General features: G+C 40.0%; 1 protein-coding gene across 2 annotated transcripts in view; it reads right to left on the reverse strand.

Moving 5' to 3' along the window:
• The window catches only part of LOC113017693 (polypeptide N-acetylgalactosaminyltransferase 10-like), a 121,979-nt gene extending 114,535 nt beyond the window's left edge, over positions 1-7,444 (reverse strand). For both annotated transcript variants that reach the window (XM_080307335.1, XM_080307336.1), the window contains exon 1: positions 7,150-7,444. In XM_080307335.1, the coding sequence (XP_080163461.1) occupies positions 7,150-7,308 (159 nt within the window). In that variant the 5' untranslated portion in view covers positions 7,309-7,444. The remainder of the gene's footprint in view (positions 1-7,149) is intronic.
• Between the last annotated feature and the right edge of the window lie 17,156 nt (positions 7,445-24,600).

The following is a 24,600-nucleotide window of genomic DNA, read 5'->3' on the forward strand; positions in this document are numbered from 1 at the left end:
GTCTATAACAATGTAGGTTAAAAATGCAGTTTCCCAATTAAAATCCTTTCATTGGGTCCAATCATACGTCTGTGAAGCCGCAGCTACATAACAGCACGTAAATGGTTCTTTGGAATTAATAAAAAGTAAATAAAGCATCAAAGGTTTGTTTATTTCCCCCAAAAGTACAAATGTCAGACTTTCAATGTTTTTCGAGGCCCGTGGGAAGCCTGGAGGACAGAAGGGTCAAACAAATATCTGATTTGCATTGTGACTGTGGGGTAGGAATACATCACAAGCAGACAGCCAGGGAATTCAAAATCAGACTGAAGCACTGGGGGTATTTATACAGAAACTAGCGCGCGCTCGAGTAATTTGTCCAGTAAGCTGTGGTTCAACAAACTGCAGTTTAAAAAAAAAAAAAAATTTTAAACAAGATGTTCTTGCAATATTTTTCCCCTGTTAGGATTCCCCTTTTCCTGAGGCACTCTACATAAATGTCCTTGTTTACTATGAGCTCTGCTCATTAATAAGACCAGGCTGTCATTGAGTGACCTTCTGCTGACTGTAAAAGCAGTATATGCAAGTACGTGTGAGTCAAAGAGTGTACCGCACTGCACATGTGTCAGAGGCGAAATGCACAAGGTCCTGCAGTGATGAATGAACAGTAACCCACCCTATAGTGTGTGGCTCATAAATGTAGCCTCCAGTGTACAGAAGCCTGTATGATTCTCATTTCGCTGTGACAGGGTTGTGAATCTTGGCCAACTTTCTTTCCAAGTGCACACTATATCTTCTGGACTTATCAGAACTGATCACATCCAGTTAGCAGGAGCCAGTATAAATGGAACCTGACCTAGGACGACTAACAAGTATATGGAGTTCAATCTAGTTTTAGGCTCAGCTGGGCTTGAGTTTCCTCCAGGTCAGTATTTGTCCTAATGATCATTGAAAATTTTAAATAACTGCATAATCAGTGGATCCATAGTTGTTTACACACTCGCCTAACAAGTGAAAGCTCAAAGGAAGGAGAAACAAATCCCTTTGCAGTTTACATCAGGAAGGGCATCCAGGCTAAAAAGTCCAACATGTGGAGCTACTTGCTGTGGTGAGTACTTATTGCTGCATATTCAACCTTAATGTTATATCTCCGTTTACAGTCAGGAGGCACAAAGAAACTGCCATCAGCTGTTTTGGAATGCAATAGAAAAATCACATGAAATTTCACAAACATCACATCAGTGCCTAAAACAAAACAATAAGTATCTGCAATGGTGAAAATTCAAGTTTTAACCACTTCAGAGCCATAAAATCAGAGCTGTGTGTAGAGCAGAGCTACCTAAAAATCACTGCCGCTATGACATGTTTTTCATCAACACTTTAACACATAAAAAGAAAAAAAGACCCAGCCTGTTTTCATATCACTACATTTACATGTAGTATGCGTGTAATGAAAGTGTCACTCCTATAACTTCCACAGTACACCGAGAAATATTATAAATCAGGTTTCCCAATGCAAAACAGTCAAAAAGAGGTTAAAGTAAAAAGATGTTACCAGAAATGCGAATCAGCCAAAATCAGCAAACGCACACACATACCTCAAAGACTTTCTTTAAAAAAAATAATAAATAAATAAATAAAAAAAATCGACAACCAAAACTGTAAGACAAAAAACAAGTACTGGTAATTTTAGCAGCACTGCGATGGTGATGTTGACGTAGCCTGCAGCACAAAGGTGTAACACATCTCCAGTGACATTAAAACACAACCGATATACTGTATCAATGACACTCCCCTGGCCTGAGTACATTTATCACTGGCAGTAAATATTGACAGACTGCAACACTATTTGTGAACATCTCTTCTTGCTAACCAGCCGTTTCCAGGCGTTGAACAAACTAAGTAAACACAGCATGAGTCTCTCCATCATCACCTCTATAAACATATAGTGGCAGCGAGGAATCTGCAGCCAAGGGATGACACTTTGTGCCAAAGCTTTCCAGTTTCTGCTTTTAGTCATTTGTAGTCCCGGCATGATTGACCAATGATATTCGAGCAGGCCTTCGATGTTCGCTAGCTTTAATTACCTGCGTTCATCCTTAGATTCTATCAGCGAAAGGTGCAATGAATGGAAAGTCTTGGCCCAAACATAGTTATCTGTTACATAACAGCTGGGCACATCTGGTAGCAGCAGCCCCAGTCATAAAATGATCATCAGCGGTTTTCTGAAAAATTGTGGGCGGCACGTTGGTGCAGTGAATAGGAGCGTTGCCTCACAGCAGAGTCTGAACCTGTCATAAAGCTGACGGCTTCCTGTGTGTGCTCCCTGTGCCCGAGTGGGTTCTCTCCAGGTACTCCGGCTCTGTCCCACAATCCACAGAGATGCATGTTAAGTGGGTGTGAATTGGTCTCCGTCTCTCTCTTTTAACCCTGTGATAGACTTGTAAGACCTGCCTTACACTTGCACATCGCCCCAACTCACGTTTACCAATAAAGGCTAGATGCTGTACAGCTGTCCCCTGTGTTTGGTTTTTGCTCAAACTATAAGCGGTGACATTTGGAGATTGTTCATTTAAAATGACCTTTTATTCAGATTCATAATCATGCTGGCCGCAGCCAAAAGCTCAGGATTCAGACTGCTCTAAATGCATCACTTTACACATTTTTTCCTAATCTCAGCTCAGCATGATGACAATAACGTTGGTCATCTCAGGCACTCAACTCTGGCTGCAAGCACAGAGCTAGCAGAAGCCAATCAGAAGAAAGCCGAGCTAAAGGAAAACTAGCCTTAGAAGGAGAGCAGAACTTACAGACAGAGGGTGACCTGAAGGCCTACACCAAGCCTGAGTATACAGATTATTTTGTCCACACAATGATGTGAAGCTATTTCAGTAAAGCTACTGTAAAGATAAAAATAGTGGCTACCCCTTAGCCTCCAAGTTGATGCATCTATGATAATCAATTTCTAAATTCTAAGTTGCATCGTTTGAGTAATCATGTTCATGAGATCTTCATAAAACTTGACCTTACAGTCAAAATCACCGAGATTTGATCTCATCCAACATTTCAAGTTGATACACCTATGGTATCAATTTCAAAATCCTAGGTCACTTCCTTCTTTGGTTATGGCAAGACTCTCAGAAAACCTGACCTCAAGGGCACTCATATTCAAACTCATCTGAGATTTTTAGTGGATAAATCTATGGTGTCAATTTGAATATTCCTACGTGGCTCCATTCGAGTTAGTATTCACAAACTTGGATGCCCACAGTGCTGCCTGCCAAAGGGGGATAAAAGTATGTTCTGAAAATGAGCATTAAAGGCACCCTTTACAAATGAGATTAATGTTTAAAAAAAAAATAAAATAAAATCAGGCAACTTGATTTGAATAGCTTTAAAAATATTCAAGACCATTAAGAATAGTATTTAAGTTCGAAAGGTCAATGATGTCACTCCTGATGAGGAAGTTAAGACCTGACCAAAACTCTGCTTATGAAGAAACATTTTTAGCAAAATACCAAAACACTGTGTAAGAACAATTAAAAGCTTTAGCAAGTTAGCATAAATGCTTTTATCAGCCAGTCCACTCATGCAATCAGTTAGCTGCTCAGCACAACCGGCAGCAGGTCAGACCACACAGCCTCTTTTTTTAATTCCACCCTCTCTTCTCATCTTCTCTAACCTCCACTTAACCTGAACTGCTGGAGCAGGCAGGAGGAAGCTGAGCCACCTCTGCTTCAACACGAGTCCTTAATATGAGCCAGGAAATGTGCAAATTACCTTTCTGTCACTGTCACGGTGGGGAAGAGCTAAGCCAGCTTGTGTTTTCTGGAGCAGTGTGGACTACTCATTCAGAGACCATATGCACGGGCACATGATTACAGCTTACACTACGTGCACCTGATGCAGACAGAATTATATTAGCAGAGTGCAGAGTGCCATGGATGAACATGTCCATCTACACTGAAGGTGCCACATCGAAAAAGTTGAGTTGGCGTCTTTGTTAAAGACGGAACTTGTTAAATGACTTGCAGCATTCTTGTGCCATTAAATTCTCTTCTATTAATGGTATAAGTTGGCTTCATTCTTCAGATCAGGCCGTCTACTCCCTTATCAAACCGCTGTGGCGGCTGACAGCTGTTATCACACAGCTTGCTAATATGTAACAGGCTTTCCCTGCCTTGCGGATGTCCTTTAATCCCCATTCAAAACATTTCTTTGTCATTTAAGATATCAAATACAAACTTGAGCGGGGGAAAGTAATCCGTAGAGATCTGTGCAGAATAGGCTGGCTTTATCATTCCCACAATGCAATGTTATTCACAGATAACAACAAGACACAGAAGACACCACTGTGGACTTCTGAGGGGGCATTTATTAACATCTGCGGGCTAAATAGCAAAGTGGTTTGATTAATTCAGAGATATGAAAGAAGTTCTAACTGATGCACCAAAGCTGCCTTTTCTCTGTCCTCTCCACTCCAGCCAAGTTTGCTAGACTGGGCAACTGGCAATCGGCAACCACCACAAAGTTCACACTAACACACATGCAAGCCCGTACATCCATGAAAGCCTCTATTCAGCAGATTTTGGCTCATTTGAATTAGAGAAGCTGCCATTGTCTACCAAATGTGGTCTGATTTGTTGGGCCCTTTCATTTTCTTGGGGAAAAAAAAGGAAAGTGGACCAACATAACTTACCCAGCATCAGCTTGGGCCTCTCACTTGTTCATTCCTTTTTAACTTATGTCAGCCCATGCTAACTGAATCTGATGACATTATTTCCAAAAGCTTTTTACTCTTCTACCCTACTGCAGAAACATTCTGTTGGCTGTTGAGACAAATTCAATGTCATGTTATCCCCACCTGTATGTTCATTTACAGGCTGAAAGTGGAGGCATCTGTCAACAGATTTTTATTTTGGCTTCTACAGGTTGCCTGTTTAGTGCACTTTTCAAACCAAGTACATCATAATATATCATTAGTCATTGTTAGCTGCTGAACCTTCAGGGTGTGGTTACAAATTTACAACATTACCCATACAACATTAGGATACAAATGCACAATGTAAGAGAAAATCTCAAATATCATGTAACACTAGTTTGGTGTTCCATACAAGCCAAATAATTACTTTCAGAAATCTATATCCAAGTTATTGAGCATGAGCTCCACTAGGAATATTCTGGCAGTCTTTCATTTGTCGTCTTTCTGGGCAGCCAGAGTACCCAGCAACGTCTCCACACACGCTGGATGAGTGATGTTCAAGAAGCACCCCACACAGCTGTGCATTGTTAGTCTGTAGGTGCCAATTAGCATGTGACCAATGCGTAGCATCCAGAGCATCCCCCCTGAGCTGTGCGTCTTGTCTTTTACGACTGCATGCCTGCACAACCAATGTGTTGGTTTAATTCTCATAGTCTCTTAGAGCAAAGGAATCAAAGATACAGTTACAACACAGCTCAAAGTTGCAACATAAAGTGGAAACTGACAGAGTTTGATGAAATATTGGCTTTTATTTTAAATTAAGTAATAACCTAAGCTTTTTTTTTTGAGAAAAAAAAAAAAAAAAAAGCACGGTGATTAGAAGTAGTGCCAACTCCTCCAAGCTAACCTCAGACACGCCTTTGTGTCAGCTGACGAGGTGTGTTTAAAGACCTGCCTGAGGTTAGCTTTTCCAGCTAGACAATCAGCAATTAGACCCAGACAACACCTAAAGTCTCTGGCAGTGCAGCCGCAGAGGGGCATAACAAGCTACTATATGGCATGGCACTCAAGCAGTGCTATATGTGGGTGTGTGCCATCACACTACATTTATGTAGGCTACTGCAAAGACACAGGAAGCACCTACAATTTTGTTGTACATGTACAATGACAACTAAAAGCTATTGTCCTATTCTATTCTAAATGTGACCCATCAGGTTCAGTCAGTTTCATGTAACAGAAATGACTCACTGCACAAAAAAAGGGTTATGTCAGCAAATACAATGCTGCGATATAACAACGCAAAGTTCTTTTTACACACATGCAGGCGTCTAACATTCCTACTCATACTTTAGCTGATGCTAACCATAGCAGCTACTGCTAAATATCTCAGTCCAACTTTATCAGCTGCTTCAACATCACCTTAAGATGAAGGCCCAATGAGAACCTACGCACTGAACACATAATACACATAATGTGAAAGCATTGAGGGAAAAACTGTGTTTAGGCAAAATGAAGTTTCACAGAGCTAGAAAGTTGTCTACTACTTTCTGACCGGAGAGCCTGTAAGGATGTTCATTTATTTCTCATGAGTGGCTGCCCATGAAAATCTTGTCAAACAAGAACTTGCAGAAGCTCTGCAATGAGTAACATTTTGCAAATTGTGGCACAATTTCTCTACAGAGCGCTCAAAAATGGATTCACAACACCGCCACCACGTATCTGCTTCCCAGTATGACAAGCCCGGGAGTGTTTCACGGTTTATGTCACTCTGATTTGAACATCTTTGGTTGTCATTCGCTTACTTTGGCAGTACACGCAGTTTGAAGCTGATACCTTGAGCTGTGGGGGGAAAAGAGGTTGGGCGTCTGTGTTGAAACTAGCCAGCAGACTGTAGAGCCTCGTTTTGCTACATGCGTTTATGTAGGCCTACACATAGGTGGTTCTTTTCATATTCTTTAAATAAAGCGATACATTGTAGGTGATAAAGAACAGAGTCTGGATACAAAGGAACGATCACGTGAAAGTAATCCTTCCCTGCACTTTTTAACCGCGATCTGACGTCTGTCACCCTGTGAACGCAGCACGGCGAGCTTCACATTTTTTGACAACTTCCTGAAGTCTGTGTTATTGTAAGTTTACTGCCACGCTCAGGTCGGGGTTAGCTACGTGGCTTCCCGTTCATCCTAGTCGCTCTAACCGCTGTCTTCCCACTGCTAAGACAGCGCTAAAACACAGTCCATCTTGGCAAGTCATGTTACACACACGCACGCACAGCATGGGAATGCAGCTAAAAGCTTGATATATCGGGGTTAAACCTTCCGAAGCGAGAACAGGGGCACTGTGGAGTGTGTACTCCGCGGAATCTGCGCCTCCTCAGTGCGAACAAACTCCCATTTGAAGTGTTTCTCGCGGACACCTCCACCGCGGTCACACGGCGACAGAAGCCGCTACGGCCGAGCCTCCCTTACCTGTATCTGGGGGATGCCGCCCGGACCGTCCACTGAGTCGGGCGAGTTGTCGAAGACTCTGTCCTTGTACAAAGACCACAACCCGACATTTGGGAGAAAAAGAAGAGCCGCTATGAGCAGCCCAGCGAACTGCAGCAGCCTCTTCTCTTTCCGCCTCATCTCTCCGGGAGTAAGTGCGTGAATCTACGGCGGTGCGAACTGGCGAGTCCCGAACCCCCGCTTTTCCGAGCGGAGACAACTTTCACTCCGACTGTGGGGACCGACACCGGCACTGTGACGCTCTTCGGCTGGGAGCTCCGCCGCTAGGGGGAGTGAGGAGTTAAACCAGAGCGGGGGGGGAGGAGGGAAGCTGGAGGTTCAACCTCAACAGATGACTTTTTTTCCCTTTCTTTTTTTTCCGAAGAGAAACTAAGACTACTCTTCATACTAAAAGTCTCTGTTGTGTACTTATAGCCAACAGAGTGAAGCTACAGCACCATCATCCCGTCTATGAGCCCGGAAAGTTCTCTAAACAGCCGACGGCCTGTGCTGCCTTTAAATACGCCTCGTAAATATGCCAAACTTTAAGAGCGTTCGCTGCCTTCTCCTTATCAGTCCAGTTTTATTTTTGCAACTTTGCTTGAAAGTGTCGGCACACATGTGAAACCCGCCATATTCGAGTTGCTTCTGCACGTGAAACTGAGAGATTATAAAGTCGTGAACTTTGACCCTGAAGCACCTGATTGTGTGTACGACTGCTAGAGTTGCTTTGATATTGAATTCGTTGACCGATTTGTGTGTATGAGCTGAAAGCTAAATAATCAGAAAGGCAAGTTTTCAAAAAATTATCCTGAACTTGGGAATCCAGCATTGCTTGAGACATAATTACTTGTCTACCACAGAGAGAAGGGGGGAAGTCGTTTAATGATTTAGTATGAATTTAAATAAATCATATGAGTCACATGGTGCGACCTTCTGAATCACCAGATCTCATCTCAGCTGATGCCCCCTGGTAATTTATGAAGCAGCATTAATTTGGGTAATATTTCATTTAATCTTATTTGTGGCATTGTACTGAAATTGTTTGTAGGTTACCTAGAAGATCGTCTTAAATGAATAGAAGTGAATGCAGCTGTCTAAAATTATTTCATGCTTCTGAAGAAAAAAATTCTATGTTTTATGTCACAACTGAAATTAAACAACATTTAGGTTTAATTTTATTAGGAAGTCAAGACTGGATATACTCCCTTTGATGGCTACATAAGAAGTCGCTTGTTATGGTGGCTGATTCCTGCTATTGGGTGGCTGCTTCTAGAAATTCTATACAGCAAGTCGTTTGATGTGTAAAGTCCACAGCGCATTTCCACAGGTGTAGTGGAAGTGGACTGGTATTTGTACAGTGCTTTCTAGTCTTACTGACCACTCAAAGCAGTTTAGACTACAAGCCATTTAACCATGCGTAGACCGCTTGATTTAAGGCAATTAACTGCCTCACATCCATGAAAAATGTAAAATCACCACTTTGTCTGACTGGGAGAAGCTGGAGCAGCTGGAGATTACTCATCTATGCAAAAGGAGAATACGCAAACTCCACACCAAAAGGCCCCAGCCAGGATTTGAACCAGGAACTCTGATGAAGTTAGGTGATAATGTGCACCACCATTTCCACCATTATATGAAGAAGGTTCCATGTTTGAGCCACGATCCCAACCTAACCTTGTTAAGGTAACTGGTTCTAAATTGGCTGTAGGTGTGGATGTGAGAGCATGTGGTTGTCTCTCTCTACGTGCTAGCCCTGCGATGGACTGTTAACCTGTTCGGGGTGTACCCCACCTCTTGCGCACTGTCAGTTGGGATACCCTCCTGTGACTCTGAATTGGATAAGTGGTTAAGAGAATGGATGGATGGATATTTGTGCAGTCGATTTCACAGGCAGGACTTTCCAATTTTAGTAGTGTTTGCGAATGACACTGGTTATTTTGTCTTTGCCACTCAGGAGGGAATTACCTCTGTGCTTTCAGTGATGTCACAGTAAAGAAATACACCCCAAACAGCTATACTGCAAACATATCTACTAAACTGAGCAATGCCACAGATGCAGAGTTGGTATCTTCACTACATCTCGGTGATGTGTGAAACATGTAGTATGTACTATACAAAAACAAACAAACAAAAAATACAGTTTACAAAACTTCTTTTAACAAATTACGAATGTTACAGTTAGAAAAGAAAACCCCTGGCCTTCTGCATGTAGTAACTGACTTATGTGCTCTATTTTATGCATGCACAACTTCATCATATCATTGCAGATCACTAATAAAATACTGTCAGTGGTGTTTTTTTAAATTAAAATCTCAGTGTAACGATTGTATTGGAAGATGTATTGGGAGTAGTTTTCAAAGAAAGCTATTGCACATCGCAGTAAAAAAAAAAAGAGAGCGAGAGAAGGTATTTACTAGGGCTGGGTATCGTCACTGATTTCGAGAATCGATTCGATATCGATTCACAAGGTCCTGAATCGATTTGATCCACGATTCGATTCAATTCGATTTGAATCTGGGAAATTTTGCCTCAGACAGTCAGAAATATTATAATTCAGATCAGTACATTGACATATTTTTGTATCTATAAAAAGGAAGCTGATAACGGTAGACTTGTGCGTAACAAGCAAGCGAATAATGCAGAAAACAGATTTTGGGGATAGACGGGAAACTGTTCTTGAAGTACAGAGAGAGAGAGAGAGAGAGCTGTGCATGAAGTGTGATTTTTATCGTGGTGGAAGCAAACAGCAAAAGTAAGAGGGAGTCCATGATGATGTTTATGTGAAGCTTAGTTTGGATCTTCTTTTGCTGCTGGTTCAGTCAATATTGTTTGGAGAGAGATCAAACTAACAGCTTTAGAATCGGCGCAGAAAGGGCGTAAACACAAAGCGTGGACCCGCCGAAACATCAGAATCAGCGAGCTGTCGGCTTTCAGCCCCGACCGTGTCCGTGCCGTGAGGTGAGAAAGGTGACATCTCGCTGATTCTGATCCGCGGGTCCGCGCTTTGTGTTTACATCTTTGTGCAGAAGCCGTGTTCCTGCTCTCATTTACTGTTTTAAATGTTTGGTGGTTGTTGAAATTTTGTGACGTTTCACCTGAGATTCTGGAATTTTGGGCAAAATACATTTATATAAAAAAATCGATTCAGGATTTTAATGAATCGATATCACGTTATCCAAGCCAGAATCGATTTTAATCGATGAATCGATTATTAAAACCCACCCCTAGTATTTACTGATCCAGCATGGTCCAAATCAACCTTTAGCCCCTTAATACAGCTGAGGTAGAGCCAGTGGTGGAAGAAATTAAGCAACCGTGCCTGTAATAGAGACAGAAGCAGCCAGCACACTTATTTTTTAAGCATTAGTTGTGTATTGTAGTCTGCTGTGGGCTTGTGTGAGTGTAGTTTTGAAATAATTGTTGTTAGCAGAGAAGAGACTGTCACATGAGTTTTCATAGTGCGAGCTTCTAAAGGCAAAGCCATATGCACAGAATATCATTAATTATAAGAGTGTATTAATGAGCTGTCCAAGGTGAAATTAATCAGCTATACTGCCATTGATTTTACCAGCCATAAATGACGACTAAGTCAGCTGCAGCTAATTAACATCAATTCTGTATGAGTTGGCCTAGTTGGATGTTTGGGCATGAAATAAACACAGTATAATAATTATCTTCTCCCTGGTGGACATGTACCTACAACAAGTAATGAATGAACTTCCTGACCCACCAGTATATCACATATTTTGTCAGTCTTGTGGCAAATTGACAAACAGAAAGAAAAAATCAACAACTTTCCCACCTCATCTGCATTAAAACAGCTTCTGACTAACTCCTTGTCTCCAGTCATCTGGAAACCCATAATGCCCTGCAAAGCAACTTGCTACGAGAAAATTGATTTGTGGCCTGTAGCTTTTATTCTGGGTACACTGGGCTTGGTTAGGGCTGATGCAAAAGTTCAAGCTGCAAGCTGGAATGTCTGGGAGCTGTTCACGTCCCACCATTCAATACCTTTTCAGTCGTTATTTATGTGTGAACAAACAGGAAACAAGGATTTTCTTTTGGGTTTGATCATTCATCCTCTTGTCCTATATCTCTGTCGCTGCCTTTAGCTTGAGACTTGTGGCATCAGGACTAGTTTGCAAAGCCTCTTTCAACAGTTTTTCCCACCATCCTCTTAGTCTTATGAAACCAGGCGTCCCAAGAACATGTTGAATTTGACTGTGAGTCATTCTTCAAACTGCCGTGTTAAAATGCTCATCTTTACAGCAAAAATAAGCTAATTTACAGCACAGGGGCAAAAATGTAGTTTTGGTCTGAAGTGCAAACTTCTCCATCCATGAAATCTGTGCAAAGTCTGAACCTTTGAATAATTAACCAGTTTTATTTTATTTTATTTATTTTTCGATGAAGTATAAAGGTTTGCATTATTAGGGGGATGGCCACTTTGACTAAAAGTCAAGCACAGAAACAGATGGCATTAGCATAATGAGACAGCTAGTGGCTGAATATTTGAACTGAACAAATTTTTTTTATATATAACAATAATAAGAATATTCTTGCTGCTAATTGGATCAGTAGACTGTCCGAGAAGCCTGTGCTCCATTTTTAAGAGGGAAATACTCCTATACTATTTGTGTGTTATGGAGTATAGATCATCCAAAGAGTCATGGATGTACTTTGCTAACCAGGCTAGTTGAGGCAGAAATCACCAGACACCCCACAATACGATATTATCATAATACCTCACTCACAAGACAATATTATTGTGTTTTTCCATTTATGATGAGTATTGCACATCTATCACAGTTTATCTCCTTTTTTCAAGGTCGTCACAGTTAAACTTTGTCAGTATCTGTTTTATCTGATAAGATAAAGTTATCTTGACTGTCAAACATGGCAACTCTGTAAAACCTGCTATAAATGTTATGCCATCACTTATGGCTGGTGCTATCAATCTGAGAGTGAATAGGGTGAAGTTGGCAATTACATGCAATCTGTTTCTGATAATACAGCAATTCACTGTGATAAATTATCAAAAATCACACTGCTGCTGTCTACAAAGAAAATGACATTTAACAGAACTTCACAGCAACCTTCCTGCTGTACAGAAATATAACCAGAATACAACCAGCAGGCAGCTAGTTGAGTCGAATCCTCTCGAGTTGTCCTCATTGACAGACTCATTCAGATTGATGGCAACATGTTGGCAAGCCATCTGTATTCATAAATTAGATAGCAATTATCGGTCAACATGCAACAGTTTCTCTGAGTGATTGCAGTCTTTCCAAGTCTGAGTGCAACTGTTTGCTGAAAGGTTGCCTCCCATCAGGCGATCTGTGCAATCCCTTGCTATCAAAATTGACCATAAGTGGGCCTCGCCCTCAGTACAATCACCAGGAAGTCACCATTGTTCAAAAATGTGAACAATGGGGCGATCGTGGCTCAAGAGTTGGCAGTTCGTCGTGTAATCGGAAGGTTGCCGGTTCAAGTCCCGGCTCTGACAGTCTCGGTTGTTGTGTCCTTGGGCAAGACACTTCACCTGTTGCCTACTAGTGGTGGGCCCGGTGGTGCCAGTGTCTGGCAGCCTCGCCTCTGTCAGTGCACCCCAGGGCAGCTGTGGCTATAATATAGCTTGCCATCACCAGTGTGTGAATGGGTGGATGACTGAATGTAGTGTAAAGCACTATACAAATACAGGCCATTTACCAATGTATGTATTTAATAGATGTAAGGAGGTTTACTTACTTTACTGTTTGCTCTGAATTAGAAGGCAGATTTGTGAACCTGAGTGTGTCCAGTGTGGGATGTGTTTTTGTTTTTTTGTTTTTTTCTTTTGGTTGAGCTGATTAACTTTAAGTTTGCTTGGCAAACCTTATCTTTGGAAATACTAAGAACATGAGGGCTCACCTCATGAACCACCATCTAGAGAATTTTAATTTATTTAATAAAATATTTATCTGGTGAATATTTGCTGTCCCTGTATCGATACAACATTGGCACACAAAATATCGTGATACTATGCTGCATCGATCCCCCCCCACCACCCCTATAAGCTAGCTAGCCTAAGTTGATTATTTAAGCCTTAATCCTCTCCTGCAAATATATTGAGTTTTGGGCCCAAAAAACAAACATGAACAGCAACACTGGTACTTCAGAATTTGGAGCCAGTTAACCAGTGGGTAATGCTGTGGTGCCTACGTCCATTCTTTATATACAGTCTGTGTTTGTGATTAAGCAGGTAAATCTACAATCCTGTATTTTATTCACCACAGAATATAGGAAAGAAAAGATTAGAAAATATTTGAACTGAACAAAAAAATTTACCATTTAAGAAAAATATTGGCTCATTTTCAATTTGATGGACATATTTCAGAACATTATTCTGACAGACTGTTGAAAGAAGAGGGTATACTACACAGAAGTAAACATGGCCCCGTCCCAACATCTTTAACAAATGTTGCTGTCATCAAGTTCAAAATGAGCTAATATATATTTTTTAAATGCTGCATTTTCTTATTTTAGACATTTGGTATGTCTTCTTTGTTCTGTTGTGAATAAAATATAGGTTTATAAAGTTTGCAGTTCATGGCATTGTGTTTTTTCTTTACATGTTACACAGTGTTACAGCTTTTTCAGAGTTGAGTTTGTACTATGCATTGGAACGCATTATATCCGTTTCCTACATACTATACAGTATGGCAATACGATGGTCTAGAGGAAGGGGAAAGAAGGTGCTTTCAGTTTAATTTGAGATGCCCTGTTGTATGCCTGCTGACTTTCTCTTATTCAGTGTTTGTTGCATCAGTGTTAGCACCACACCACTGCTGCTTGTCTGTCTCTGCATGCGACCAGCACAGTTAAGGATTTAAAAAAAAAATACTTGGCAAAACTCAATGTGACACCAGACCACAGGGTGTGGCTGACACCACAACAGGCTTGAACAAAAAGGAAAATATGAAGGATGACCTACTATCAGAGAATTCTTTGAAACATGCACAGCCATACAGCATGCTGTCAGACAGTACTGAACCCAATCTCTGAATAGATTAATTTCTATATTATATAAAGATTACATCCTTCCACCACTATAGGATGTTTTAAAATAATATATAAGCTTTAGATAATAAAGATTAACTTAATTAGGCATTTTGGAAAGCATATATTGTGATCTGATGTGGAAAGACGTACTCTTTTACGGCCCCAATAGATGTTGGGTTGGGTAACATTTTGGATTTATGTGGATAACAATAAGCTGATACTGATGTGCGAAGTGCACAACATTGTGACTGATTAACAAATAGCAAATCTCCTCATAAAACAGGTGTGGGCATTGCCGTAACATGGCCTGTAGCGCACAATTCTTGTTTTATTTAAACATTTGATAATATGACTGCTGTGTTTAAGTCTTGTTAACTGTTAGGATGCAAATTTGCACATATCTATCAGTTGTACAAGAGATGCATTAGGAAGCAATCATGTCACGCCCAGTATGGACAAATACAGCAACAGAAAACTGCATGGGAGTGCTGCTTTAAGAAAGACTCGGGAAGAAAATACAAAGCAATCCTTTAATCAACCCTGTCAGCTTTTCCCCTTAAAGACATAAAGTCCCAGCGACATGTTTGTTAAGATGAATTGTATCCTGCAGGCCCCGGCCATCCTACATGACAAACTACACAGTGATATCACTCTTCTTCAGTGCTAAATAAAATTTGATCTGACGTTAGATCATCCCTAATGACTCCTAGACTGTACTAGCTGGAGACAGAGCTGATTCATCGGAAAGAAATGAAATCATTTCAGGCTCATGTGCAAGCACCACACGTAGGCTGTGACCCAGGGGTTGTTTCTCAATATATATATATTGTTTTACATGTTACCTTGTTGAAAAAGCAATGAAGTACTATATTATTATTTAATTACATCCTGGGGAAATTAATTCATTACATTATGTTTGCATTACTCTCTAACGTGGTCTGAGATCATTAAACAAACAAAACCTTAGACTTAGGGAGCACATCTTTCTTTTACAGTTTGTATTTTGCCATCATGTTCTTGTCCTTTGATGCAATAAAAATAAAACTAATGTCAGCAGCTGCAGACCACGCCATCGTTTTCCTCCTTCCTGTAAGCTGATTGTAGTGCAAGTGTGCAGATAACTGAACAGTGTTTGTGATAAATAATAACCAGATAATGAAATAACTGTGATGTGATTACTGGATTTATGTTGTTTTACTGTTGTTCATATTTGTAAGGCTTTTAAGTTCAAAAAAGAGTGAGTGTTGCTGCCTTTGCAGGTACATGACTGTGGACTTAGTTCTAGTTTATGCCCATTAAACGTATTGATTTGTTAGACTTAATGTGATTTGTCACTTTTATGTTCATATAATTTTAATTGTAACAACTGCTTGTCTGTGTGTTGTTTCTGCACGAGGGAAGGAATCTATATTTATTTGGGTTTTCCAACAAACGTGAGCTCAAAGCCAGAGCCGTGTGCTTAAGATGACCATATTAGGAATTGCTGCTCTCATTAACAGTAAACACAACCAATAATTTAAAATCAAGCCATGAACAGAATGTTTAGAACAGTTTGAGCTTTAGGCTCATTATCTGGACAAACACTGACCTCGATATTTGAATTTTTGGCCATTTTTAATGACATCATCCATCTATTTTCCTGCTTAGCCAGTTAATGGTGGCGGAGCCTGTCCCAGCTGTCAGAGGGTGAGAGGTGGGGTAACCTGGGAGGATATTAAAAAGCCCAGAAAAGACCCATTTGGATGAACTGGGAAATCTTTTATCTAGAGGCAGCAGTGCTGCATAAATATGTTGGATGGTTTTATATGTATACATATTCTTGCTAGAGGAGCACTGGCAGCAGTGGGAGACTTCTTTCTGCACATTAAAATGGCAGATCATCATAACTCATAACATTCCCACTTTGCAGTAAAACCACTTAAAGTCAACTGTGGAATAGCTAGGATTTTAGGAAATTTCACAAAATGACTTTAGTAATGGGGGCATCATATTACAGTAGCGTGCTCAAATAAAGTGAGCTCTTAAATGGTGCTTGATTTTATACATCTGTGGTAATGGGACTGAAAACAGCTAAATTTGGAAATTAACCCTGTAAGTGTATCATCTACATGAGTTTTTGTGAGTGTTTGAGCCTTCTGTATCATCAGCATATAAATTGCACACTACATTATTAAACAAAATGCACAAACAATGTCAGATGTAGCTGGTATTTACTTTTTTTTCTGGCAATTATTTCATGGCTCAGGCCATCAGACTGTTTAACTCCTCTCTGGAGGGGAGAGGGAGGGGAAACAGGAGGACAAAGGAGGGAACAACTAAGCTGTAGTGCCTCTTCACCTCACTGTGCAATACCTTTTGTGCAATACTTTTGTAAATAGTCAACGGTGCAATAGACTCAATACTTGAAATGTGCAATTCACTTGTATTTTTATTTTTATTCCTATTTATTCTATTTAGCCCCTTCGTATATTTTATTTATATTGTCTCTGTATTTATATATATGTGTGTGTGTATAACTCTGTAACTTCTGTCGGTGCTGGGCTTTTTTGGAAATCGAATTTCCCAGAGGAACCCACCCGAGGGATTAATAAAGTTCTATCTTATCTATCTTATCTTATCTTATCTTTGAGAGGCAAAGTCCAACACTTTGGTTTCCTGGCTGAGAAATTTACAACATTGTCACCCAGAGTTCAGATTCGACACTCCGTTTGTTTAGTTTTCACACACTGATTAGTGGAGTTTTCTTTACTTGCTTTTTACTCTTTTTTTAGGTTAAAGATCATAGTCTACTTTAAAATGCCCTCATTAAAAACACATCCTTTATCTTACCTGGTAGATTTAAATTTAATAAAGGGGTCCTTAACAATATGATGAAGTGGGAGTGACATCCATCTCTATATTTTAATAACCCAGTGCATTATGGCATTAGTATCAAAGGACACCATGGGTTGCTGGAGCCTTTGACAAAATTGAATTATTTTAAGCCGTTGGAAGGTCAAGAGTCTGGGTACCAAAGTAGACACTGTAAATGGGCATAAGCATTTAATCTTAATCCGTCCCATAGCTGCTGATGTATTGAAGTGATGGGCCTGCTGACTAACTGGCAAGTCGACACTGGCATCTCTAGAGTATAGCCACAAAAACAGGAAGAAGTCAGAATTTCTCCAAAGCTGGTAATAGAAACAGACATGCTTTGCAGTTGTTTTTTTTGATAACTTTTAGCACTGATCTTCACCCTCAGAATTTTTTGTAGTTGCATTCCACAGGATTATAGATAAAAACATCTTTCTGCAAATCAGTGCCTTTTATTTACCTGACCTGGGCTGCACCATCAAAGCACTGTCTGCTTAAATGGGCTGATGTGTACTAATTGTTTGTCAGAAGGGGCTCGATGGCAGGATGAACACAGCTAATGGGTTTCAGCTCCCAGCAGTCAATCACTAGTCTGCCACCGCGGGAGTAACGGCATGTTAACAGGATACTCTGCTTTGATGCGCTGCAAATTACCTTGATTTTTTTTCTCTCTCTCTGACCTCTTTCAAATCCACACCGAGCCTTTGACACAAAAAGGAGGAGTTACGGAGCAAAAGGCTGCTCGATCAACGTAAATCCCCACCACACTCAGAGGTTGCGGGGTTCATCCATAATTCATGCTGGAAGACACTGAACAGATTGAATTGTCACAACTCGGGCTGGTACAGACGAGGAGAACGAGAAAGGAATGAGCCATTATCTCCCTGTAAGTCCTGAATAGAGAGAGCAGAATTAGTACAGAGAGCAATTCCAACACCTCCAGCTCCACTCTGTCTTTTAATGGAGCTAATCTTTGCCCACAATGACCGGTTACATGCCAGCATGTTGAACATGAGTATTCATACAGGCCAAAAGATACACCCAGCTGGTTTATGATACCATGGTTAGGAGGAATGCCACATCACTTTTTGCTTTTTTTCAGGATGGCAGTAATCAGGCTTTTATTTTGAAGGAAAGGAAAAAAAATGATGTACTTGACCGAAAGGTTAAAACAGACCGTTTTTAAGCCTCATCTTTGGAATTTCATGTACCCGAGGTCTGATTTGGTCAGATTTGGGGTATGTGGTTTACACATTTTCGTGGCAAGTGAAATGTTGCAGGTTCAATTCCAGTTGGAGACGTCCAGCATAAATTTCTGTCAAATCAAACATGCAGAGCATGTCCCTCTGTAGCAACTCTTTTTTTACAAGGGAGCAGCCAAACAGCTGATAACTGTCTGCTGGGCCTTACCATCCGGCCAGGACATCTGACAGTCACAGCAGCCAACTTTGAAGCTCAAAGGTATCAAAAGATAAAAAAGATTACCCATTGCACAGTTATGAAGGGGAAAACTATCCAAATCACAATTATAAACATTACCTTGTGATCACATCTGGCTTCAAATCAACAACATTGCGATAGTGAGGATATGATGGTTAGCACTGGTAACTTAAATCAGGTCCTGGGTTCGAATCCACCATTTGGCCGGGGCCTTTCTGTGTGGACTTTGCATGCTCTCCCCACAATTCTGGGGGTTCTCTCCAGGTACTCTGGCTTCCTCCCACAGTTAGAAAACCTGTAGATAGTGGGGTTAGGTTAACTGGTGATTCTAAATTAACTGTAGGTGTCGGCTCTGCGACACACTGACCTTCTGTCCAGCGTCTATCTCTTGCTGGGATAGGGTCTAGTCCCCCTGTGACCCTAAAGTTGGATAAGAGGATGGATGTAAAAGAAAACAGCACGGTAACCATGTCCATCTTTTTTATAGAGTCTGTGATTAAGCTTTATAATGCATTATTGCTGCAGTGTTAAACTGTGGTTAAGCTAATGTCATACAGAGTTTTTTTTAACCTTTTGACAAATAAATACATAAATTAAAGAAAAGTATAATTTTAGCTGAATCTGATATTTTTTGGTATTTCTGTGCAATTTATTCCTTCAAAATTCATTGTGCAATTTGTTCAGGTTCTTCAGTAGGGAATCCCACTGATAATGTCGAGGTCTCAAAAACTAATTAAAATTAGTTATCTATTAAAATTAATGTATTAAATATGATACATTTGGCATTACGGAGTTAAAATATGATTAAAGTGTGATGTCGACACATTTTAAGTACGTCCTTGACCTTCATTCACTGTACAGATTTCATTTGACTTTTACAGTACCCAACATCTGTTTATAATCCCACTAAAGTCCTACACAATCCTCGGAGACTTGTTCACTTTGTTTGTAAAGATTGCGTGTGAGTGTGCATCTGTGTGTGAATGGGCCTTGAATTCCCAGACTTAGTTTTCACCTGCTCATTAAACCCATATAAACATTGATGCACGTCTTTCTAATGGACATTCTGCTGCGCAAGACTGATTGAACATATGTTGTTGATGATGTTTCATTTTGATCCCCCAGTGTGGAGCACGGCCTCTCCTTTCTCCTGCAGTGAAACCAGTCAATGATAACTCTGTGATCGACAGGTCCACGGCAGTAGAAATGTAAAGTCTTATTGACCCAGCATGTTAAACGTGCTCCTGGATGTTATCCGGATATTATCAGGATGTCCAAAAAACTCACTGAAAAGCCTTCAGCTAATCCAAAATGCTGCGGCAAGAGTACTGACAGGGACTAGAAAGAGAGAGCATATTTCTCCTGTTTTGGCTTCCCTTCACTGGCTTCCTGTTAAATCCAGAATTGAATTCAAAATCCTGCTCCTCACATACAAGGTCTTAAATAATCAGACCCCATCTTATCTTAATGACCTTGTAGTACCATATCACCCTATTAGAGCACTTCGCTCTCGCTCTGCAGGCCTACTTGTTGTTCCTAGAGTATTTAAAAGTAGAATGGGAGGCAGAGCCTTCAGTTTTCAGGCCCCTCTTCTGTGGAACCAGCTTCCAGTTTGGATTCGGGAGACAGACACTATCTCTACTTTCAAGATTAGGCTTAAAACTTTCCTTTTTGCTAAAGCATATAGTTAGGGCTGGACCAGGTGACCCTGAATCCTCCCTTAGTTATGCTGCAATAGACGTAGGCTGCCGGGGGATTCCCATGATGCATTGAGTTTTTCCTTTCCAGTCACCTTTCTCACTCACTATGTGTTAATAGACGTCTCTGCATTGAATCATATCTGTTATTAACCTCTGTCTCTCTTCCACAGCATGTCTTTATCCTGTCTTCCTTCTCTCACCCCAAGCAGTCGCAGCAGATGGCCCCGCCCCTCCCTGAGCCTGGTTCTGCCGGAGGTTTCTTCCTGTTAAAAGGGAGTTTTTCCTTCCCACTGTCGCCAAAGTGCTTGCTCATAGGGGGTCATATGATTGTTGGGTTTTTCTCTGTATCTATGAAGTGCCTTGAGGTGACTTTTGTTGTGATTTGGCGCTATATAAATAAAATTGAATTGAATTGAATTGAATTGGATGAATGCGTTGCCTCCGTGGTTTGTCCAGTGCTGGCTTCACAAAAATACTTTGAGGAAAAACTCGACTTTTCAATTCAAGTCAATAACATGTTTTTTCTTCCCAGCAAGAAGTGATATTATGTTAATGTGTGTTCTGTTGGTGATGTTGTGTACCTTTCAAAGAAAAATTGTCCCCACTATGACAAAAGGTAAAGAGTGTGCAAACAGGCAGACTCAGTTCAGTGACTTTATTTTACTGGCTTGGCAGAAAACATGACCAGATTACTAAGTGACAAAAGTATAACAACATAAGTAGAAATGACAGAAAAGACTGATGATATAAGCGAAACACGGCTGAGGGAGGAATGGTACACAAGGTGGGTATGGGAGGCTAGTGACTGCGAGGAAGTACCAAATTAAAAAAATGACTTTGACACAAATGAAATCACAGGTAGAAGATGCGCACGCAGCAAAATGCAGTTAAAAAAGAAACCCTTCCACATGTTATGACATGTTCTGATCAGCCACATATCCCACATGATAATGTAACCCTTTAAAGTTTACCCAGAATGCACTTTTTGAATTTTTCTCCAGAGAATTTTCATTAAACAGATCAAACAGCCTCAGCACCAATGCTTTTCAAAAAAAAAACATTCCTCTGTGTTATACACACGAGACTGGTGCAATTTTCCCACTGAATCTTTGATATAGTCCATATTTGATGTAAAATTTTGGATAATAAAAACAAGATTTGAAATTACACTGGGACACTTGGTGTTGGTCTAAAATTAATTTGGTTACAGTTTTTCAAAGAGCCAAAAAGTATTTTTCAGTCCTAAAAATTTCATGTGGCTCTCTTGTGTCCTTTTGAAGTTCTGAGGGCTTGAAATGCTGGGAAAATTGAAGCAGCATACAGTACAAATGCATCCAGTTATCTAGAGTAAGGGCCTGTAACTTGGCTGTAACTTGGAAAACATTCATTGTATGAAGGTAAAATATTGAATAGCTTTTGTCAGATTTGATGGATTTTTATAAAGCCTGACTGACACTCAGCAATATCTGTGCATAGAATTTTCATTATTGTTAATGTCAGTGAATAATCAAGGTTATAACAAATAAAATCTGATTAAGTGAAAGTCAACTGAACATCATGCAGAAGGATCCTAACTGTAGCTAGTACTAGGGCAGATGTTAATTCCAGGTTCACGACAGGATGCAAACGCTTGTCACAACCTTGGATGTCTGAACCATTACCTGTCACCACCTTGACTCCCATAACCTCACTTGGCATATTATACTATAAAAATAAATTACACTCCTGGGCTACATTCATATTCTCTTCAAAAGGTCAAGGACCTGGTTAAATTGTGCATATGTACTGTGTATTAAGCTGTTCTGATCTGTTCCTGATCTGGGAGTTTTTCCAACTTTGATGATGGAAGTGGATCATATAAGAATATGGAGGAGTGTGATTTGCTGTGTTTTGGTGTTCAGAACCTGTACATAAAAAGCTGATAGTAATTTCCAGTATACAACACATAATCTGAAGTGCTCTGGTGTGATGGCAAGCCACACACGGTAAGATCCACACCTCACCACTAGTTTGCTTCACTTTATTTTGTTTTTGCAGTCACTACTTTAAATATATTTTACTTATTGTCCAATGTATTGTTTCTTTATTAAATTGGTTTATTATTTTTCCATCACACCTTACAATGTTTATATAAATATGGATATGGATATATAAATATGTCTGTACATACTTATAGTTATAGCATATTCATAACATACCTTCATACCGTGTACACTGTAACATACCTATAATAGATCCATATTCTGTAATATATCTATATTATTGCTGAAGCACTTTCTGGATGGATGCAAACTGCATTTCGTTGCCTTGTACTTGTGACATGTGCATTGACAATAAAGTTGAGTTCTATTCTATTCTGAGTGCTATTCTATTCTATTGGGTGCACACATACGGACAGCGCAAGGTCAAAGTTCTGTTTTATGTTGTATTAATACATCTTTCCTTGTTTGAGTTACCTAGGGGTTTGGCTTCTCCTTCCTGGTTGGCAAAATGTGTCAAAGGGCTGAGGGACCTGAAGTACTGCTGACAGCCTCATGCTTTATTGCCTGGGGGGTGTTTGGAGTTTGTTTATTTTTTTGTGTTAGTTGGTTATATGGCAGGCTTCCCCTCGAGTGTCAGATGGTTTAGCTAAGCAGTATTTAATTCAATTCAATTTAATTTACACAGCGTCAAATCACAACAAACTGTCGCCTCAAGGAACTTTATATTGCAAGGTAAAGACCCTACAGTAATACATACAGAGAAAAACCCAACAATCATATGACCCCTATGAACAAGCACTATGGCGACAGTGGGAATGAAAAACTCCTTTTTACCAGGAAGAACCTGTCTCACGGAGGGGCGGGGCCATCTGCTTCAACCGGTTGGGGTGAGAGAAGGAAGACAGGATAAAAGACATGCTGTGGAAGAGAGACAGAGATTAATAACAAGCATGATTCAGTGCAGAGAGGTCTATTAACACATAGTGAGTGAGAAAATTAGTTAATTATTATTTATATTCAATTATTTAAGTTCCCTTATATGTCATTTCAGGAAGGCATTCTGTCTTATGTTTGTTGGAGGTTTTGTTAGTTGTTATTTTGAGTTTAGTTTATTGAGTTGACCTCTTTTATTGATCTGCCCTTTTAAATTTTTGGCTTTGTTAATTATTTTTCATATTTTTGGGTAAATAAAACCCCACTTTTGAATTAAACACCTGTGTCCTCTATGCTTTACTGCTTGGTCCCTGGCATCTGGGAATACAAAAAACCAAAAACAAACAAAATCATGTTTCTAGTGGGACTAGTGCACCTTCCTTTTTTCCATATTGTTCCCTGGATGTCCCATTCTCACCGTTTGCATGTCGTGGGTGATCTCAGAGTTGCATCAACTTCTTTTTCAGAATGACCCGAATTTCATATCAAGCATCATCACCAGTGTTGGTCAAGTTACTTGAAAAAAGTAATCAGTAACTAATTACTGATTACTCCCCCCAAAAAGTAATCCCGTTACTTTACTGATTACTTATTTTCAAAAGTAATTAATTACTTAGTTACTTAGTTACTTAGTTACTTTTTAAAAACACGATTTACAACCTGAAGAGGTGATAAAGTGATAGATCTTTCAGCCCAATTCTACTTTTTCTACATAATCCATCATACAAAATGTAATCAAATGGAAAAGTCTCTTTTTTTAACTTGTTTTATCAGTTTTAATCTTTTAACTTTATGCATCAAGCAAAACATTTAATTATATGCAACATTCTCTGACTTGAATAAATTAGTTTAACATTTAAACCTATTTTCTACACATTCCAGCACATAAAATAAAATATTTTTTGTGTTTTCACTCACTCTTTCAAACAGATGCAAGTAAAACACAGCAGAAAATAAATAAAGTCAAAGACTCAGCGGTCCTTTTGCTCTATTTTCACCTGTAAAGCAGGAGCAGGGTAGGCGGAGGGTTACCCTGGTGTAGGTGTGCTGCGGTCAGTTGAAGAATCCGCGCGAGTGTCTCTGTGAGTTTCCCATCACGTCGTAGCTACTCGGTGCTTGCTCGGAAGTTTAGGGTTTTTTTTCGCTGTAAAAAGAAGTTTTCTTCCCACGCACGATGGACGCTAATGTTTTTGTCACTTTTTATGGAATCAAACTCAAAGTAAGGTCAGTACTTCCACACTTTAAACGCTGCACGCTCATACTCTCTCCCGCACTCGATATATTATCCATTGTTGATCTGCACACAGCTGCTGTCACCAACGTCGCACTTGCTTACGTCACTGTCATGAGACATTCTCGCAAAAAAAATCACGGTTTTAGTAACGCAGTAACGCAGCGTTCCTACGGGAAAGTAACGGTAATCTAATTACCGATTTTGCAATAGTAATCCCTTACTTTACTCGTTACTTGAAAAAAGTAAT

This window comes from Astatotilapia calliptera, chromosome 10 (genome assembly GCF_964374335.1).
Source record: "Astatotilapia calliptera chromosome 10, fAstCal68.1, whole genome shotgun sequence".
NCBI lineage: Eukaryota > Metazoa > Chordata > Actinopteri > Cichliformes > Cichlidae > Astatotilapia > Astatotilapia calliptera.